We start from the raw sequence: 21,563 nt of genomic DNA, 5'->3' as shown, positions 1-21,563 counted from the left end.
ATTTTTTTAAAAAGTGCTATTCTTGTATGTCAGTCCTGTTTTTTAAACTTTCACACTTTGGCCCCTTTAAATCTTTACCTCTCAAAAAGCTTCCATTTGCCCTAGCCTGGGTTTTAACTCTTTGCCAGAGGACCACAGCCTAAGTTTAAAATGGCTTTCTTCAAATGCTAGCCAGTGCTCTAGTCAGATGAACAGTTGAGTTTTCCTTAAGCGTGACAGTTTCTTCTGCTAGGTACTCCAGCAAGAAGCCTCTTCTCCTTACTTCCTAATGATTGCTATTTTTCAAAATCCTCTCCATCCTTTAAGATAATTCAAATACAAAAACTTCTCAGTGTAGCTTTCACCTTTAATGTAATTTATATTTCTCTTGTTTTTGCTCTTAGTATATTTGTATTACTCTGTGGCACAGGTCACATATTTCTTTTACAGTATCTGTTTTGTATAATTACTTTCTCCCTTTTCTCTGCGAAAATATTTTCAAGGTCAGGACCATGTTTTATTCCTCTTTTCGGCTCTCGTTTGGCCCACCAGTTTCATATGGTAGACTCAATAAATACATGTTGGAGAATTTTATTCTCTTTGGCCCACATGGCTCTCAGTTGTTACACTGTGTGAAATGGGTGATAACTGCAAAACATATAAACTCTCCACTTCTCAAAGTGTGTGCTTATATTGGTGAAAGCCCTGTTCAGATGTCATCACTGCAGGGAGTTTTTGTGAATTTACTCTAGACATAGTTAAACACTTCATTATCTGTACTTTTTATTATCGTTTCCAAACCTCTTTGAATCTCTATTCAGAGTGCATTATAATTTGTGTACACGTCTGTGTCCCCTTCTTCAATTCTGAGCCCCTTGGTGGGAGGTACCATGTCATGGCTCTTAGTGTCCCCATAAATGAGCATATTGTCTGGATCTTTGTGGGCCCCTAGCAGGAACATCTATTCTGTGTCCCTGCACGTCCTAGTATTTACTGCTCCTCACCTCTCCTTTGTTATCAACTATGTACCACATGTAAACTTTAGGCCGCTAGGCTAGTCTTTTTCTTTCATAGATTTTGATTTCTGTGGATTTATTCCTAAATGATTTGTACTCTGTATTAGTAAAACATATACAATTTCAAAAGGAAATAAAGTTTCACTTTCTCTCCTTGTACTTAAAATAATCTCCAGTTTCAGAAAATAGAACAACCGTTTGGTTTGTATTCATGGAAACAAGAAGTCTTTTAAACTTTAAAGGGCATATTTAACCTTTTGAGCATTTATTGAGTGCTTGCTATGTATGGAACACTTGTGTTAGATGTTGAAGATAAAAATTGTTCTACATTTCTGTCTGTGCCCTGAAGGAGTTTAATGGATTTTCCCTATTCACCACCTGTCTATTACAACACCGAGGTTGGAATTGACCATGCCTTTCTTTGTGCCTTGTACCTTGCATGTACATTAAATTATTTGTTTTCATGTCTGCCCTCAATTAATAATCTGTAAACTCTTAGAGGGCAAGTATTCTGTCTTATTTGTTGTTTTATCTAACACAGAGCCTACTAGTACAGGATAGGTGTTCAATGAATACTTATTAAAGAATCATTTCCTATCCAAAGATATGAGCAAATGCAAAAGGCCCAGGGTGGGAAGGAGCTTGGTGTATGGAGAAGCATATAGTAGGCCAGTGTGACTGAGACTTGGGGAATTAATCATTGAGATGAGGTCAAAGTTAATGGGGCCAGGTCACATGGAACAAAGTTTCTGAACTTCAGCATTATTGACAGTTGGAAATTTTTTTGTTGGTAGCTTTCCTGTGCATTGTAGGCTGTTTATCAGCATCTCTAGTCTCTCACCAGTAGAGGCATTTACACCCTCCAGCTGTGACAACCAAAAATGTCTTCAGGCATTGCCAAATGTCCCTTGGGAGTGGAGATGAGAGCAAAATAGTTCTGGGAGGAGGCTCTGATGTAGAAACCTAAAGATAATTTTGCAGCGTTTAGTTTTTCATTCTAAGTGAAACAGGAATCACTTTAAACAGGGAAGTGGCATATAATGATTTCGATTTTTAAAAAAGATTCGTTCGTGAGGAGAGTGGGTTGTCAGGGACAAGAGAAAAACAGGGACGTTTGTGGTGAGAGCAGCATTGAGGGCTGAGGGTTGGTTGCTGGCTGGTGTGAAGGAAGAAGGGGAATTTGCATGGAGCTCTGAAAGGAGAGAATGGCTTTAAACAAATGTCAAGGAGTAGAAGCAGAATCCCAGTTCAAAGAGTGGCACGTAGGAAAGTGCAGGAGCACAGAATATGCAAGGCACATTTAGGGATTGGTAGAGTTTCTGGAATCCTTGAGGGCCTCCTCAGAGTTTTAGATGCAGGAGCGTGGAAAGGGAGGCTTTGTATTGCTCGGCCTTCTCAGCTTCCTGTGGCCTCCGCTGTTCAGTGATATCCAGCTTGGGCTTGATGGGGTCAGAATTGCATTTGAAACACTCAGTCTGGCAGCAGTGAGGATGGATGGGGGAGGAGCAAGAGTGAAGGTGGGTGGGGGGAGCTGAGTGGAAGGGGAAGGTGGGTGGGAAGAGGCTGCTGCATAATCCAGGAGAGAAAGGATGAGAATCTGAAAAAGGTAATGGCAGTGGTGAGGAGGAGTACAGAACAGATAAAAAGTTTCATGTTATTTTTGAAAAATACTGTTTTCCATATTTCTTGCAGTGTTCTTTATATAAAAAGGACCAGTATTTGAATATTATTTTTATTCCATTCAAATCTAGTCATTCAGATACTTTTAACTCAAAGGGACATCTTAGAAGTGGCTTGTTTTTATACATATATAGGTGGTTTTGCAGAAACAACTTCTCTGACATAACCATTTGCATTCTTGGGTCTCATGGCAATAGTTTGGGGCAACATGAATTTGAAGCATAGCTTTTACCATTCTGTTCAACAAATGTGTCTCCAGAGTTTAATGTGTGTCGGACACTGTACTAGACATGGTAAGCCTTGCATATTGAAATTTGGCAAACCATTAAAATCCTACAAGAAAACCTAGGCAATACCATTCAGGACATAGGCATGGGCAAGGACTTCATGTCTAAAACACCAAAAGCAATGGCAACAAAAGCCAAAATTGACAAATGGGATCTAATTAAACTAAATAGCTTCTGCACAGCAAAAGAAACTACTATCAGAGTGAACAGGCAACCTACAGAATGGGAGAAAAATTTTGCAACCTACTCAGCTGACAAAGGGCTAATATCCAGAATCTACAATGAACTCAAACAAATTTACAAGAAAAAAACAAACAACCCCATCAAAAATGGGCAAAGGACATGAACAGACACTTCTCAAAAGAAAACATTTATGCAGCCAAAAAACACATGAAGAAATGCTCATCATCACTGGCCATCAGAGAAATGCAAATCAAAACCACAGTGAGATACCATCTCACACCAGTTAGAATGGCCATCATTAAAAAATCAGGAAACAACAGGTGCTGGAGAGGATGTGGAGAAATAGGAACACTTTTACACTGTTGGTGGGACTGTAAACTAGTTCAACCATTGTGGAAGTCAGTGTGGCGATTCCTCAGGGATCTAGAACTAGAAATACCATTTGACCCAGCCATCCCATTACTGGGTATATACCCAAAGGACTATAAATCATGCTGCTATAAAGACACATGCACACGTATGTTTATTGCGGCACTATTCACAATAGCAAAGAGTTGGAACCAACCCAAATGTCCGACAATGATAGACTGGATTAAGAAAATGTGGCACATATACACCACGGAATACTATGCAGCCATAAAAAATGATGAGTTCATGTCCTTTGTAGGGACATGGATGAAATTGGAAAACATCATTCTCAGTAAACTATCGCAAGGACAAAAAAGCAAACACTGCATGTTCTCACTCATAGGTGGGAATTGAACAATGAGAACTCATGGACACAGGAAGGGGAACATCACACTCTGGGGACTGTTGTGGGGTTGGGGGAGGGGGGAGGGACAGCATTAGGAGATATACCTAATGCTAAATGACGAGTTAATGGGTGCAGGAAATCAACATGGCACATGGATACATATGTAACAAACCTGCACATTGTGCACATGTACCCTAAAGCCTAAAGTATAATAATAAAAATAAAAATAAAAAAAAAGAAATTTGGCAAAATAAATTTATCACTTTTTTCTCTTTGACTTCATTCTCCATAAACTCTCCCCAGTGTTGTTCCTTTAGTTTAAACTGCATCTTCTCAAACCTGGATTATAACAGTGTTGTCTGTCCTCTGCCTCTAATCTTGAACACTCCCAATATACCGTTTATAGTCCCAACAGAGCCATCCTTCTAAATAGAAATCTGATTATATCACTTGCCTGCCTAAAACCCTTCAGTGACTTCCCATTGCTCTTGTGATAAAAAATTCCAAAGCCTTTAGCAAAACATAAAAGTTCTTAACTTCTCTAGCCTAATTTTCTACCTCCCTCATCTTCTCCTGTGCACCAAATCTATTTCATTTTCTCAGAATGGCAACTTACTTTGCATAGTTTTTCACCTACTTCTTATCTCTGAGCTGGTTATGGCTCCTATTTTAGAACTCAACCTAAATACTACCCCCCATGCAAACCATCCCTGAATTTGTGCTAAGTTGGGTACCCCTCCTGGATGCTTTCTTAGCACCCTGAATTCACCCCTACTGTAGGCCTTTAACACTGTGGTTTTATAAACACCTGTTGTTTTGACCAGCTCTACCATTACAGTAAACCACTGGAGGGAAGGACTGTGTATTATTTATAACTTTACCTCTAGGGTCTAGCAGAGGGCCATTGAATGAGTGAATTAGCATTTACTCATTTATCCATCGAACATTTATCTAGAGTATCCATTCTGTGGTATGCACTGTGCCAAGTGCTAGTTTGGTGGTGAACAAAAACATACATGGTTCCTGTCCTCACGAAACTATGAGAGAGAGAGGCACAATTCACATAATTATACAGAATGTGACACCGCAAATGTGGCTGATGTTGTGAAGGAGAAGGAGATGGTATGTTGAGAGGGAGTTCCCTAATGCGATGGCACTTGTATTGAGACCTAAAATGTTAACAACAATTAGCTAAATGAGACTGGGTGGGAAGACTATTTCGGACACCCAGAGAAATCACTGTGTATGCACAGGCCTTACAAAAGGAGGTACCTGGTGAGAACAAGTGATTGAAATAATCCTGTGAGGCTGCAATGAGAGAGTTGAGGCTGGAGAGGAGGTAGAGGCAGACCAGGTAGGGCCTTCAGGTCACATTGGTGATTTTCCCTTCCCCTTAAGAACAAAAAGAAGTCCAGTGTGGTTGAGGAGAAGGAAGACTTTTTGAAAGCAGTGATGTCAAGGGGAACAGAGTACTTATCTATCTATAATTATTTTATCCCAGAACCTTTGTTTATTCTGATGGTTATATATAGTTACCTTTATAGTCCATCATCTAAAATCTTCATTTCACCCTCTTTCATATGGGCCCTTTTTGCTAGTCTCGGACATATGTAACTCAAACTTGCTTTAGTGGAAATAGATCCAGAAAGCATCGAGATGACTCAGGGTAACATGGGTGACTTTTTTTTTACATAAGTTATTCTTTTGACCCATTCATCTGGCTAGTGTCCACATCCTTAGGTTACTACAGGTTTTTGGTAACAAGATTTGTGGATTCTGCTCATTATTACCCTGCTGGTACTTCTAATATGGACTTCAGTGATTTAGTCTAAAGAGGGCATAAAAATTCTATGATGTCTCTACTGTTTTTCTCCTTTTTTCCCTCCCCACAAATGTTTCTCATGTCTGCGAATTAACAATAGTGTTACATTTTTTTCATGGCTAAACAAGAGTTTATAATTGCCAGTAAGGGGAATATATGCATGCTATTTGTCCTTTTCTAAAAATAAACATTTATTGAGAATCAGCTGTGCATCATGCACTCTGCTAAGGTATTCAGAATACAGAGAAAAAAGGATACAGTCCAGGTCCTCATGTTACTTACAGTCTAATGTCAAAGATAGATGAATACATATATAATTTCAGAATTAGTGTGATGAGTGTTGTGATAGAGGAAGTCATAAAACGAAAAACAGGGAAACATAAAGGAGGAGACCTAACCTAACTTGACTTACTTATCTCACCTAGGTTGAGGAAGGAAAACCTACCAGAAAAGGTGAGGGTTAATTTAAGTCTTAAGGATAAATAGGACTGAGCGAGAGAAAGAACAAAGGAAGAGTAGAGGTTATTCTGGGTAGAAGAGGCTATGTTGGCAAGGACACAAAAGGCATCAATGAAAGAAGTACATATGAGGCATTGCAGGTGGTTGAAAGTGGTGGTGGCACAGGATCCAAGCAGGAGAGAGATGAAAGATGAGGCTGCAGATGCGAACAGAGGCCAGATCATGAATGACCCATAGTGAGGTCTTAGACATGCAAACAGGGAGGAGGGAGAAAATTCTGTAGGCTCCACCTTAAGGTATAGCCAGAACCCAACCGCTTCTTACCATCTTCACTGCCACCACTCTGGTTCTAATCATCACAATTTCTTCCAATGGTTATGTAGCCTTACTATCCTTTACCTGTTCGCTAACACAGCAGCCAGTGTGTTTAGAACATAAGCAAACCGTGACCCTCCTCCATTTCAAGCCCTCCAGTGGTTTCCCATTATACTCATTCTACAAGCCTAGGTTCTGATAGTTCTCCATAGTACTTACTACTAGGTGAGAAGCTGCATATTTTATTGATTTATGGTATTCATTGTTGTCTCCCTCAGTAGAATGGAGACACCATGAGGGCAAGATATTTTTGTCTGTTTTATTCACAGAAGTGTCACCAGCATGGTACTAAGTTGGCAGTCAATATTCATTGAAAGAATGAATGACTGAAATCTCAGATATATCATGGTATTCACCTCATTAGTCATTATTGGACAAATTTATTTCAGCTTATCCCACCTCTGCCCTCCTTTCCTCTGCCTTACACCAATCTCAATTCAAACCATTATGCCTTCCTGAAAAGAACTAGTTTTATGAATATATATTAACCTATATCTATTCATAATCCCAAGTAGATTTTTGTTCTAGGCCAAGCCTGGACTAGGTGAATACATGCTTTTCTTTCTTGTACCAGCTCCCTTTGCCTGTGATGAGTTCTCGGAACATGATTAGATCCATGTGTGCGAGCCAGGGGTGAAATCTTGGCATTTCAGTGAGAGGAGAGCTGTGTTGTGACGAACTGTAACAAGATCTGAATGATAACAGTCACCAGGTTCCTAGTGTAAATCACATCCTCATTTTTTAAAACCAACCTCTTTATTCCTTGGATTGGTCATACTCTGGCTCTTGGCACTGCTGCTTCCCTGCTGTGAAAATGGACTGCTCTATTTTCTCAGGCTCCATAGGGGTATCAAGTATTTGATTTCTTCATAAATAGAGCAAAGAAATAGAACCATAGAATAACATTGCGGACACATTTAACAATATTTATTTAATGAGTAAAAAAGCTAGACCTTTTGTTACACTGTCTGCTCTTCCAGTCAGTAAATGTTATTGTGACCATTGGGCAATGTTTGAGATCGGCCTATTCTGATTAAGGGAGTGTTTATTACCTTAATGGTGATATATAATAGATTGTTAAACATTTACTTTCACGTATTATGAAAGCTGAGAAATGGCCTACATACCTTCTCAATCTTGCTTTCGGATCCTTACATAAGTTGAGTACTATCTAGATGAACAGCATACTACTCAGCGCTGTCCGGTAGAGAAGGCAGGATGCCTGCTTTCAAGGTGCTTGTTAACGTTTATCTTAACAACAACAACAACCAGTACCACTACTGCCGCTATCACCATTTATTAAGTACCTATGACATTAACAGCTACAGTTTAAATTGCTACAAGATGCTTTGCCTCTGTTACTTCATTGAATGGTCTTAATTCTTCTATGGAGTGGGCATATATATCTCCATTGTTCTGATTAGAAAATTGTATACAGAAAGGTTAGGAATAAACAAATAATAAGTGTATCTTTGACTTAAGTCTTAAACAATTATTCAACGCTATAGTAGAGAAGGTCTCTACCATAGCAGCTATAAGAGGCAGCTGTATGTTTAATTGCTAGGGGGAATAATACAAAGAAGATAAAGTCTCCTCTTTCAAGGAGTTTAACTTACCAAGCAAAGTGAGTCAGTTTCCTTTGGTCATCTTAATTCCCCTCTGGAAATATGACTAGATAGCGAATATGAGTCTTTTCTTCACATGGTTTTGTTATCTCTTTCTACAGAAAGGAGCAGGGTATCACTTGGATCTCTTTTGGGTGGCCATCCTCATGGTTATATGCTCCCTCATGGCTCTTCCGTGGTATGTAGCTGCTACGGTCATCTCCATTGCTCACATCGACAGTTTGAAGATGGAGACAGAGACTTCTGCACCTGGAGAACAACCAAAGTTTCTAGGAGTGAGGTGTGTTAACTCAGAGGAAACTGTGCCACATCTGTGTGGCAATCATAAGGATATGGGCAGATTTGGAGGAGACAGGGCTTGTGATGATTAATTTATTCCTATTTTTTTTTGATCCAGAAAGGACTAAATTTTCATCAGAGATTTCAGTGATTTTTTTTAGTTTACTCCTTATGATATATCATTTTCATGGATTTCCAAAAGGCTAAATGTTGCAACACAAAACTACAACCAGATTACTTTTTTTCAACATGCAGGTGATTTTGGTGCTTCAGTGTTTACTGTTTCACAGTCATATGTGAAGGCCCTAAAACTCTTGAGTCTCCTTATGACTTTTAAGATTCTGTAAAGGGAAAGGTGTTCTTATTTTCCAATTCATTTTCTGTCCCCATAAACACTGAGAAACTTTAACCTGCAGATGTTCAATTTGGGTAGCTGTGAAGGTTTTTATACTCTGTTGAGCACTTTTTACAGCAAACTCTGCTCATAAGTGCTTGGGTAGAGAGCTCACATCACAGAGCCATCATTTCCCACGCCAAAACAGTGGGTGATTCTTTTTGGGGAGTGGGGGAGGGGGTGTAGGATGGGAATTATGTTTGTTGAAAAGTACTTTTGTTGTTGTAGATTTGGAAATTAGACTGATGTGATTTATTGTGCTAATGAAATTTCCTTGAGCTGTTTGTTAATCAGAATATGGGACAATGTAATATCTGTCTCCTATGAAAGAAGGTGTAAGGGTAATTACACAAGAGGATAAATTGCTGTAAAAAATAAGGTCTTCAAAGAGTCCAGTAATTGATGGACCAAGAGCAAGTGATTTTTCTTTCTTGATTCTAAAAGGAGCAAAAGATTTAGCAGGATTACTTCTTTCTTCGTGAATTCAAATCACATATTGCAATCACTTTAAGAGATTTTTTATAGTTACGTTGAGTTTGTACGCTATCCTCGAGGTATTAATTACATGATATCAACGCCTTTGTTGTTTTAGCCAAACATTGATTTTGTCAATGTGTAGTTTTTTTTTTTTTTTTTTTTTTTTGAAGGTGAAAAGACAAGAACATGTTTATGAAGACAAGAGGTAGATTGGTAATCTTTTGATTTGGTTTCAGGGAACAAAGAGTCACTGGAACCCTTGTGTTTATTCTGACTGGTCTGTCAGTCTTTATGGCTCCCATCTTGAAGGTAAATATGTGAAACATTCACCTCCTCCTTCTCAGAACACGGACATATAATTGGACATGTGAAGAGTGAAATTCCTCATGAGATATTTGCAAGATTCTCATCAGTTCCGTAACACTGAAGCAGGGGTCAAGTAGAAAGAGGGCTTTAAATAGCTTTTGTCTTGATTTCCTTCTCACTCTTTCATCCCCTCCCTTATCCTTAGTTTTGCAGTTATTTGATTGAACTATATTAAATTAACAATATCCAAACTTTCTGATCTGTGAAAACAGTAGTTTCATGCAATTGAATCAGACTGATCTTCTCCCCCTCCTCCACACACACATTTTTTATTCTCCTTGTCTTTTATACATTCTTTCTTCTATCACCTTCCATTTGCTTGTATCCAAATCTTGTCCCTCTTCCCTCATTAGACTCCTGAATAACACGAGTGATGCAGGATAACCATTTTGAAATTTTTTGACTATTCTTAATTATTACTTTGTTTCTATTTTATTTGAATCAGATGGCCTCATAATTCACAAAGGTAAATTAGAGTAAAATTTCTGACTCATAATTAGAAAGCTTTAGAAATGAACTTTTGAAGAAGAAAAATTATATGATATTGGTTGTTTAGAAAATTAGGGGTCAATATATAGGTTTATTGATGGGTTGGATATCTGCCTAGATAGATAAATGGAAACTGTATGTGACAACCTATTAAGAAGTAGGAAAAAAACTAAGAAAGTTAGTGTATACCTCTTCATGAAGCTTCCAATTTTCTTTTATGATGCAAACATTCTATTTGTTTCAATCATATAAACATGCTTGCGAATTATTGATAGTTTGTATCTTATGCTTTATACCACAGTACAAAGCATGAAATTCACCCATGGACCTAACAGCTGTAAACAACCACTGTTAACGATATCCTTCCAAATTTTCTCTTACAATTTTTATTTTTAAACATTTTAATTTTAAAGGCTTTAAAAATGCTCATTTAATTACATAAGCAATGGGGCAGTACAATCTTCTGAAGAATTCAAACAATATAGAAGTACAAATAGTGAAAAGCAAAAGCCCTCTGTTCCTCTAAAGTTAGCAAATTTTATGTCAGTTGCCAATCAGATGAAGTTGAGGAAAGTGGAAGTGTAATATCTTTGACCTGTAAATAAGACTAAGATTGCCTTCAGGGTATTTAGACTAATGTATACAGTATGCATAAAATACTTGTTAAACAGTTAAAATATGTAATTATTCATCTTTTTTCCTTGGTTTCCACAATGCCAATTAACTGGTTTAATTAATTTCTGACTGGATTCATGAGGAAATATGTATCTCATCTTAGACAAGACATTAAGATTAAAAATAACCTCAGAAAAGTTATTTCTGACTATGTACAGAGGGCCTTAAAAGAGTACAGAGCTTATGTTCTGCAGGGACAGAGGGACACCTTTTGTTACCTTTGCCAGTGCAAAGCAAGTTATGGGATAAGTGTGAAGATGTGGTGACTTTCACAGCGTCGAATCTGCTGCCAAATGCTTTATGTCCTTCCGTCATCCTATAGGCACCAGCACATCAGCTGGTGGAAAGCCTAATGACAGCGTTACCTTTTAGGCAATGGAACCTCATCTAGTGAGATCATTTTTAGAGAGTTCATTGCAGACAATTATGAGCCCATGTTGTGAGAAGCTCTCCTGGAAATGAGTTTTCCCTGTGGGTTCCTTGAAGGTGGGCTCACTTCGAGTAGGTGCAGAGTTTCTTTTATGAGCTCTCTTTGTGCTCAGTCAGTAGTGAGGGATAAATGGGCAGAATCTTTTCATCAGTTCTAATTTACTCATCACCTCCCCCATTTTTCTTTTATTTTTATATTATTTCTTTTCATTAATACAGTATAAAATCCTAATTCAAAAAAGTCAGATGTGTTTAAAAGTTCCTTTTGTGTGTATATGTTATAGCAAATTGGCTTTATTCCTAGAGAATCTGACAGTTGAGTAATCATGGATGATTCCAAGGGGACACAGAGAACAGATACTGTATAATTACTATTTTTAGGAGAGATGCAAGACTTACATTTTCAACAACGCCTCTTCCTAACTATTTTCTCACCCTGCACCCAAATATGGCTGCAGAGGAGTTAAAGCTGAAAGTTCTTTTGTTCTTTACAATGATTCTTTTCACCCCTGATAGGCAAAGTGCCTTAGTATTTACAGAAACAGATTAGAATGCAGAGAAAGAAGGCAGAGAGCTGTAAGAGATCAGTGAGTATGAGCTTTCTTTTCCTTTGACCTTCCTTAATTGATCCATACCTGGGTTCATCCTCATTCAGCTGCTAGTGTCCGTGATTGTGGCTATTTCCACCTGGCAATTTTGAGTTACCCCAAAGAGTCATTGTAAGAATAAATGAAAAATGCAGTCCAGCAAACGTTTTTGTTAAGGTTTTCCCCAAAATGTGGGAAATGGAATTGTTTTGGCAATATAGTTTATAGCATACTGTACACAACCTATATTTAAAAACAACAAGAATAAAATAGTCAAGGATTCACGGTTGTGATTCTTTACTTCAGTAAGTTAGGCTATTCCTTACTTCGGGAATCACAACTCCTGATAAAGTCAGCTACTTTCAGATCATGTACCATCGAGGTTTGGTAAGTTAAGTGTGTTTATCACAAATCCCTTGTTAGCTCATTTGAAAAGTCAATACAGGAAGAAGCAGATATTGAGGGTACAGTTTAACTAAAACCTAAGTTATGACTAAGTAAGAGTCAAGATTAACAATTAACCTTAGAATTCACAAAGAAAGTGGTGTCAGGGGTTATGTTGGAGTAGGAAACCTTTTTTCCTCCCCTTTGTGACTGTGTTTTTTTAGAGAACCAGAGGACAACTTAAGAGAATCATTTTACTTAAGAGTCTGTCTTTGAAAGGGCAGATCAAATGAATGGGAAAAGAGAAATGTGTTACTTTTACTTTTTAAAATGAAATGGCTCAACACCATTTCTGCAAACTCCATATATCCCTCACAAGTTTAATGGTCTCAGATGATCCTAGTAATTTTCTTTCATTCATTAAGCAGTGTAGGAAGTTGTTTCTCCTGCCTGTTTATGCAAGCTTACTTTGAAAATGAAGTTTTTCATTTTTATTTTGATCTCTTTGCTGAGGTCTGTCTGTTATGTAGAAGAATGTAAGGAATTACAGTTTTAAGTTCACGAGGATACCCCTTGACCCTAGCCAGCAACAGTCATACATGCCTCAAAGCACTGAATCTAACCACTGATTTGGTACCGAACTGTTGGGAAGCAAGAATAACTGGCGTCCCTGGCTAGTTAAACAGCTTAATTCTGTGTTTCTACAGCAGAAATACTGCCTGGTAAGTGAGTATTCTGTATGGGGAAACCAGAGGAGGCTAAAGAGCATCAAAAAGATGAAAGGCACTTATTTGAGCTTACTTTTCCCATTTTTCTGGCAAGTCTGAAGAAATAAAAATCAAGTGAAGTTCACTGCTACTTTTGTTGCCTTTGCTTGAAATAGTTTAATTCAAGTTAATTAGGAGTAGTCAAATTTATCTTTAAGATTTGTTTAGTGTTCTAAAATCAGGATAGCATTTAATTTGTATTTGGAAAATATTTGTTGAGCGTCTACAATATGCCACAATATGTCACTTTGTTCAATGCCAGGGAAATAAAGCAAAATGGTAGAGATGATGGTGATGGTGATGATGATGATAGTAGTAGCTACCATTTATTGAGCTTGGCATTTGATTAGGGGCTCAGCACAGATTTTTAAAATTTAGTCCTTCAATGAATGACACCTACAAAAAATTGTCTCTCTTTTACAGATAAGAAAATTTATTAATGACTTACCAGGGCACAAAGTTCATAAATAATAGAGTCAAAATGTGAATTCAGGCAGTTCTGACAGGAAAACCAATCTCATAACCCTCAGGGTTTACAACCATTTAAAACAAAACGTAGTACTTGCTCTCAAAGAACTCATTCACTTTCATTTTCCATGAGATGATCTTCTCCAGCTTCTTTGATCCAACTTCTAATCCTCTCATGTGCAGATAAATACAGCATTTTCACAAACTCCTCATCATACCTCATTCCAGTTTCTTCAATGACTAGGAACCAGATTGCAAGTCACTACTTCCTTGTCAGCTTAGAGTTTCAAGATTTAAGGGAATTAGGATATTATTTGAATAACATGTTTCTGAATATAGTTGTTATTGCTGAAAGGGCAATATAGTAGAACTTAAATAAGACCAGGGCTTTGAGTCTGACCTTTGCAGCCATTCTTCTGGTCTGTACTCCTGCCATTTTCCACCCTGACCACTGAGGACCAAGGAGAGTTCTGCTGGGCAATTGCAGCAGGGTTCTTGACTTGCCAGTCAGGTCCCCATGATAATTATGACATTAATACCTCATTTATCATTTATTATCTATTCAGAATGAGGCCCTGGACTAGATATTTTATGTGATATAGTCTTTATCGTACCCTCTTTTAAATGAGAATACTGAGGATAAGAAAAGTTAATAATTTTCTCAATGTTACATAAGTGGTAGGGCCAGAATTTGAAACTAGGCCTGTGTGACTTTTGTGCCCATGCTCCTAATCAGGATCTCGTTCTGGATTGTACATTCACATGTACGCACACACACACACACACACACACACACATGCATACAGTGACCATTATTCTGCTAGAAGTTCTCACTGCTGTACTGAATTCTGGTTGGACAACTACACTCTACCTTTATTTTTAAATTTACCCTTTTCTCGTTTACTCTTCTGGGAATATTCAAATACTATCAGCACATCAAAGGGAGGTATAAGTGAAAAAAAGTAGAACTGCATTCACCAGAATTTGAAAAATTTGGTGACATGGTCTGAATATGTTAACTCCTATTTTGATTTTAGCTCAATTATTCCATCTTCTTGTAGCATCAATACTTGATTTCATGTATGGTAATCTTGTTTATAGTTATACTTTTGTGCTTTCTGGGTATGATTGGTTATCCATAAAATTTCCTTTACATAATTTTATCATTTGGCAATTCTTGATATGCCTGTAAGCCTGGTATACTTTGTGCTGTTTATGTTTTAATTACTCTTGTCTTGCTTTGTAAAAATATCTACCTACTATTATTATGTAAATTATACTGGTTTAACTTAAGATGGAGTTCCATCTTCTTAAAACGCATCTTCTCTTTCCTCCTTTGAGAAATTTCTATTGCAAGAAATGATTATTATGTGATGAATTTTTAAGGATTGACCTCCTGTGACTCATGAATTAAATCCAATAAAAAGTATCCTCTAACCCAATAATTCTGTCAAGTTTCATCAAGGTTTCCATATTGGAAGATTTTTATTGAGATGTTGCATTATCGTAAGGAAAATGGCAAATTTCAAAAGACATATTTTTATCACATTGAAGTTGGCCCAAAGTCAACTTAATAGCCTTCTTTATATGTATTATTTCCTTTTCAACAAAGAATAACTGTTTAAAAAACATCTTCATATCTAAAGCTATTTTTCTACCCACAACCCATGCCATTCTGTGTTACTGATACCTTCTGATTTTATTTTGTTGGAGATCTGGTGATATCTGTAATCTTAAATTCACAGAGAATGGAACTAAGCACCAAGGCAAAAGTGTCCTTCCCTTTGACATTAGAACCACATTAGAAAAAACATTTAGCTAAGCCTAGCTGAGGGATGAGGATGAGGCCAGGGATGGTCCCTTTGTGGTAGCTTTCTTTCAAGCTAGAAAAATGCTTTACCCAGATTAAAAAGTAACTACTGCAGGAATTCGAACTAGTTTTCCATGGTTGAACTCTACTTCTCTTTTCCCTTCTTACTTTTCTTTCCTTCCAGCCGCCCCACCCCCACCACCCACCAAATTAAAAATGAAATGACAAGAAAGAAAAATGGAAGATGTTTAAAAAATGAATCAAAGCTATGAAATGACCCTTCTCTTAGTTTTTTTACTTTATGGTACATTTATACACAAGAATCACAAGGAATAGAAACACGCACATTGCAAAATAAATGAAGGCATGTGTCAGAAATAAAGGGGCTTGAGTGTGATGTGTTCACCTCTTTGTGGTGACTGTTAGGTATTACAGCTTCCCCAGCATGAGCATTGTCCCTCCTACCCCCGTCAACATTCTATGTCACTTTTAGTTTTTTCTGACATCAAGAGCAAAATTAGCGACATTAAAATTGTTAGTCTTTTTTTGAAGAAGCATTTGATATTTTATATATACAAATAAGGATATTTATTTCATATAAATTTAAGCATCCCTATGGCTAACCAATAAAAATTGGAAATATTTGTTACACATTTTAGAATTTACTCATTCTCTAATAGTGGCCAAAGAGTCTCAGATACGGAACTACTTTAGACAATCACAAGGAGAGGCTGATAGAAATTGTGCTTCACTTAGTACGTGCAGTATTTTTAAAATTACTCTAAAGCCATACTATGTTTTCTGGTTACAATAGCCTCCTTTATGTGGATTTGGTAAGATTGGCCTTAATTGACTTGCGGTTTTAGTATTTTAGCTTTGAAAAATCCTGAAATTACTTGAACTTCTTTTCAAATTCTAAGGTTGAGAACCTTTTGTTTTTCAAACAGAAGACTTCCCAGAAGCAGAATCATCCTTGATTTGCTTAGTTTCCTCAGTGCTAGGGACATTTCAAAGGTCTAGGAATAGATACAGTTTACGGACATCACTTCTCCTTGTTAAAACACTTTGTATTAATATAAAATATTTTTGCTAGTTAATGCATGAAAAGGTATTAATTCGGTTTTAAAAGATGTGTATTAATCCACGTGTGTAATGAATTGCTTCCAGGTGCTCCAGGGTCCTTTCAAGCAGTGTTCTCTTTAGTTAGTTCTCACAATATTCGCAAGAAGCGAGGGGATAGTCTTTTGATGTTTATGTTATTGAAACAGGCATACATACACCAAGCTGATAGATTATTTGGCAAAAATTATTAAGGACAAAAATCAACAGACTATATTGAAAGGAACTTGATCTCAAGAGTGAGGCAACCATCTACTAATATCTCTATTTCTGTCTACCTCACAGTCCATAGAAGCATCTGGTTTACATAGTCATTCCTTTTCAGGGTGAAGGGAAACATAACTTTTCCTCCATTAATTAAAAAAAGTTATTAGTAAGGTCATGCATGCTCACTAAAAACACAAGCATCCAATGAAAATTGAAAGTCCTTTTTACCCTTCTTCATTTATTTCTATTACAAAGAGTTTAGAAGTTCATCGATTGACTAGTGAAGCATACTAGTTAGAAGTCACTAAGTTATTATATCCTGTATTTTAGTTTTAGATTTAGCCTTTATTTAAATGATTCCTCTTCATTCCTCTTTTTTCTCGTTATCATTTTTAAGTTTTATCCTTTTTTTCCTTCTAGTTTATACCCATGCCTGTACTCTATGGTGTGTTCCTGTATATGGGAGTAGCATCCCTTAATGGTGTGCAGGTAAGTTTTTGAATAGCAATGTAAGTACAGTAGTGTTTTTCTAGTAGTAAGAATAGTCCAGTAACAGATCTTTGAAGAAAAGTGCTAATCATTATTAACTGCTGAGTTTTTAAAATGCATTTATGTTCTACTTCACCATTCACCTACTTTTCATTTCTGGTTTAATCAACAAGTTAGCTAGTATTAAGAAAAGTTACCATACATATCCATTGTTTAAATAGGCTGTGAAAAGTCATTTAACCAAGAAAGCAAGAGGCTATAATCTTTCTTTTCCTTCCCCTTACCCATCTTTATCTCCTTTTTACTGTCTCAGCAAGGATACCTAACTCTTTCTGTGTGTTCTTCAAGATAGTATTTATCGGGCGAGGTAGCGGGCGCCTGTAGTCCCAGCTACGCGGGAGGCTGAGGCAGGAGAATGGCGTGAACCCCGGGGGGCGGAGCCTGCAGGGAGCCGAGATTGCGCCACTGCACTCCAGCCTGGGTGAAAGAGCGAGACTCCTTCTCAAAAAAAAAAAAAAAAAAAAAAAAAAAAAAAAGATAGTATTTATCCATTTGCCTTAACTCTATACTAAAAACAGGCTGTTGATTTGCTTTTCATATGGCTATGATCAATAATCAAAAGTTTTTTTACCAATAAAAGAATAAAGTCAATGTGGTTAATGTATTGCTTTTGTTGAAAACTTTAGCTGTTCATAACTTTGGGAAAACTGACACACTTTTAATAAAATCATTATCAGCTGGGCACGGTGGTGCACACTTTTAATCTCAGCTACTTGGGAGGCTGAAGTGAAAGGTTCACTTGAACCACTTGAACCTGAGTTTTAGTCCAGCCTCAACAACATAGTGAGACCCTGTCTCTTTAAAAAAAACCAAATCATTAGGGAAAACTTTGTAAGGGACTTTGTCTTTCAATTGAGTTTTAATTTAATTGGCACCAGGAAACTGGAAGTACTTATGCTGTTTTCTGGCACCTTGTTAACTGTAGCCTTATTTAGCACTTAGTAATATTTTAATGGGAAAAGACTGCATGTCCTGTGAACATCATAAGAATTTATTTGAACCCCTTCAAAATAGTCCTTGCTTTTGCTTATTGAATTCAGATTAATTTGGTTTTAAAGTCAGATAGAACTGGGCAAGTGGCCAGACTACCAAAAAGAGAAAAGGCTACTTTACTTTTCTCTGTTTAGGTCTGCTGAGTAGAGTTCGTCATCTTTTGGATATTTGTTACAAAATACAAGGTGGTTCTTCATAGACTGGACTAGATGAATGTGAGTTTATTTGTGCTCATGAAACTTTTGGGAAGTATAAATTTGTAAAAATATTTTATTTTTACCTGCCATCGTAAATATTCTTTATTTTCCAAAATGGAAAAATGTGAAACAGAAATGGCCCACAGACAAATAGTTCTTATTTTTGTTTGCCCTTAATGACCTGGTCTAGATCAGAAGTTTAATTCTATGTGTTTTAGGGGCTTTATTGATTGAAACTCAGTGCATGTTTATTTAATTAAAAAGAAGAAAAAGATCAACCACATAATCATGATGGGGAAAAACAACCAGGGTCCAGCTAGTAGATTTCTTAAATTCTGCAATCCTATTGCCCCTAATGGCTTTTCTCCTTCTTTCTTTCTCGATTCTCCCTTGTTTAGACCTTTTTGGTGAGATTTGATTTAGAAAATTTTGTAATTTGTAAAGAAATTTTGCAACCCAAACTTTATAAATGAGAAGGTCCCCACCAGTCAAAAATAGTTCTAGAGGGAAAAAGAAAACTCTTTAAGTAGGAAATCACTAGAGAAGATTGTGATGGTCTCATTTACTTTTGCACTTCTTTCCCTCCAGAAAGAAAATAGAGATATTATTTCAGAGTTCATATTGCACGATTATTCAATTCAATAGCTATTTACTGAGCATCTTTCATTGAAAGATCCTGTGATAGGTTCTTGAATATCTTCCCATTTGTCACTGGCAAGGTCAATTCGGCAGTTATTCTTTGAAGCACAGCACCTGGCACACAGATGCTCAGTAGTTATTTCAATAGCTGTTTATACATGACCATACGATAGTGTCTCTTAGATTCAGATGCTGACCCTGAAACTCACTGTCGTATTCATATGGCTTTTCTCTGAAAAGAAATGGTGATAGATTGCTGAGTGTATTAGTCAAGGTATGCCACTCAAATAATATAGAATTTATGAAAACATAATGTATTCCCATTTTTAAGTTGGATACTTCCTTTATATCCTTAAAACATTCTGGAAATGTGTTAATATATTATGCATAGTATCATCTCCTCTTTTTTCAGATAAGACAACTGAGGCAGAGTAAGATACATGAGTTAGACGTCTTCCTTCAGCATATTATTACTAAAATAGGCAAAAGATCCACTTTCCTGAGACTCAGAGAGTAAAAATAGAAATTAGGAGATGAGCTCCTAGAATTTATGTTTTTCTTTGTGACTTTATTCTTTAGTGGCCACTTTTTCTTATACATCTACATAACATTCCCTCAATATAATAACAAAGATTTGAACACTTGTGCTTTGGTGTGCTTGACTAAATTTCTGTGTTCCTTGACCATTCCTTTGTCCTCTGAAAAGGACACTGCTTGCCTAAATTACAGAATATAAATCAATAGTGATTAGTTAGGCATAGTGGAAATGTAATGCAGTGATGCAGTTGGACTCCTTTCCTCTTTCCTCCCCAGTTCATGGATCGACTGAAGCTGCTTCTGATGCCTCTGAAGCATCAGCCTGACTTCATCTACCTGCGTCATGTTCCCCTGCGCAGAGTCCACCTGTTCACTTTCCTGCAGGTGTTGTGTCTGGCCCTGCTTTGGATCCTCAAGTCAACGGTGGCTGCTATCATTTTTCCAGTAATGGTAGGGATTCCTTTAATTGAACATACCTGTGAGATTATATGAGTATCATGTGGTTATTGTTATATGGAAGACACTCATGTCTTTTATGTGTTGTTCCAAATTTTTCCAGCTTTGACCTCATCACTTTGATCAGTTGTAATTTACATTTCCCATGTTTATGGTTGTCTAGGATGGACCTTAGAATCAGGCTCACCTAAGTTCAAATACTGGCCCTAGTTCATGCTCATCAGTAAACTTCTTTGAACTACTATTAACTCATCAGTAAAATGGGAGTTGCATTGTTGTTTTTCTGAGCATCAAAAATTAATATCAAGCATGTAGCACAATGCCTGACACATAGTAGACACCAGTGCATGTTAATTACTTTTTAAATGTTGTGTAATAGAATTAATCTAAGTAAGAGTGTAGGGCATTTCAGTTCAAGTAATAAAGAAGTGCTTGGCAACTTGTGAGAACTCATCCAGTACATTAGAAGAAATGGAGTGAGAAGTTCACTTTTTACATTTCTTGTGGTTTGCATAATGCTAAGTTTAAAGATAAGGTGGGACTCTCTACCCTTGACATAGTATGATGAGAAACAAGGTAAAGCAACTAACGTTTCACTCTGAGTCACAAGTGAAAGAAGAGAAAAAGGAGTTCTGTATTTGGCTTCATTACTGAATTTTATACTTTACCATAACTCTTTACTTCTCGCAAGAAAATGCATATATGTACACTTAAAACAAGTCACAAAGGGAGCCTCAAATCTGTTTTATCTCCCCCACAGCTTTGAAAACAGAATTTTCCTACACTTACTGCATTTTATTTTTATAAAAATCCTCTTACTTTAGCCAGGATTATTATTTCATTTTTTGTATTTGCTGTTAGAAATTTTTTTTCTTCCAAGGATGCAAGAAAAAATGGATATTAAATACTAGTGATACTTGTTAGGTCAGATATTTTTCTTAATGGTGCCTTATGTCTTTCATCCCTTTTTTAAAAAAAAAACTATATTAACGTACTGAAAAGCACACTGAGTATGAGAAACACTTAAATCTACCTATTAGTGTTATCTGCCTACCTACAAATTTTGCTGAAACCAAGAAAATTGAAGCTAGACCAGGATACATTTGAATTATATCCAATAAATCACTTTTTGCTTGTGCTAAATAATAATTTTAAAATGCTTTACTTTTCCAAAGTGTTTTTGTCTTTTCAGAACTTTTATTTGGTCACAAAATAATTCTGTAATAGAAGTTAGGACAGATGTTATTTATTTCTCTAGGCGATGAGGAAACTGTCATATAGAGAGCATGATGCTCATAAAGACAACTGCTTAATTTGAAGCAAGTCAGGATGCCTATAACTTGCTACATATTAATTTTAATGTAGAATAAAGACATCTTTAATGTACCTTCAGAAGTTATTCTTCAAGAGCAATTCATAGAACCAAAAATACACAGGTCAAGAATATTTGTTTTGGAAGCAGACAACTGGGACCCTTTGTACTATTCAATTATCTGGGTTCATCTCCCTCACAGACATTAAGGACCTTGGACAACATACTTAATGTCCCTAACCTTCAATT

General features: G+C 36.8%; 1 protein-coding gene across 6 annotated transcripts in view; it reads left to right on the top strand.

Moving 5' to 3' along the window:
• The window catches only part of SLC4A4 (solute carrier family 4 member 4), a 491,407-nt gene that overhangs the window by 458,358 nt on the left and 11,486 nt on the right, over window positions 1-21,563 (top strand). For all 6 annotated transcript variants that reach the window (XM_055297381.2, XM_055297379.2, XM_055297378.2 and 3 more), the window contains 4 exons: window positions 8,282-8,460; window positions 9,567-9,639; window positions 17,052-17,120; window positions 19,823-19,996. In XM_055297381.2, coding sequence (XP_055153356.1) covers window positions 8,282-8,460; window positions 9,567-9,639; window positions 17,052-17,120; window positions 19,823-19,996 — 495 coding nt within the window. The remainder of the gene's footprint in view (window positions 1-8,281; window positions 8,461-9,566; window positions 9,640-17,051; window positions 17,121-19,822; window positions 19,997-21,563) is intronic.

The sequence above is a fragment of the Symphalangus syndactylus genome, chromosome 10 (genome assembly GCF_028878055.3).
Source record: "Symphalangus syndactylus isolate Jambi chromosome 10, NHGRI_mSymSyn1-v2.1_pri, whole genome shotgun sequence".
Classification (NCBI taxonomy): domain Eukaryota; kingdom Metazoa; phylum Chordata; class Mammalia; order Primates; family Hylobatidae; genus Symphalangus; species Symphalangus syndactylus.
The sequence above is the reverse complement of the archived record's forward strand: the minus strand, read 5'-3'. Positions and strand labels throughout refer to the sequence as shown.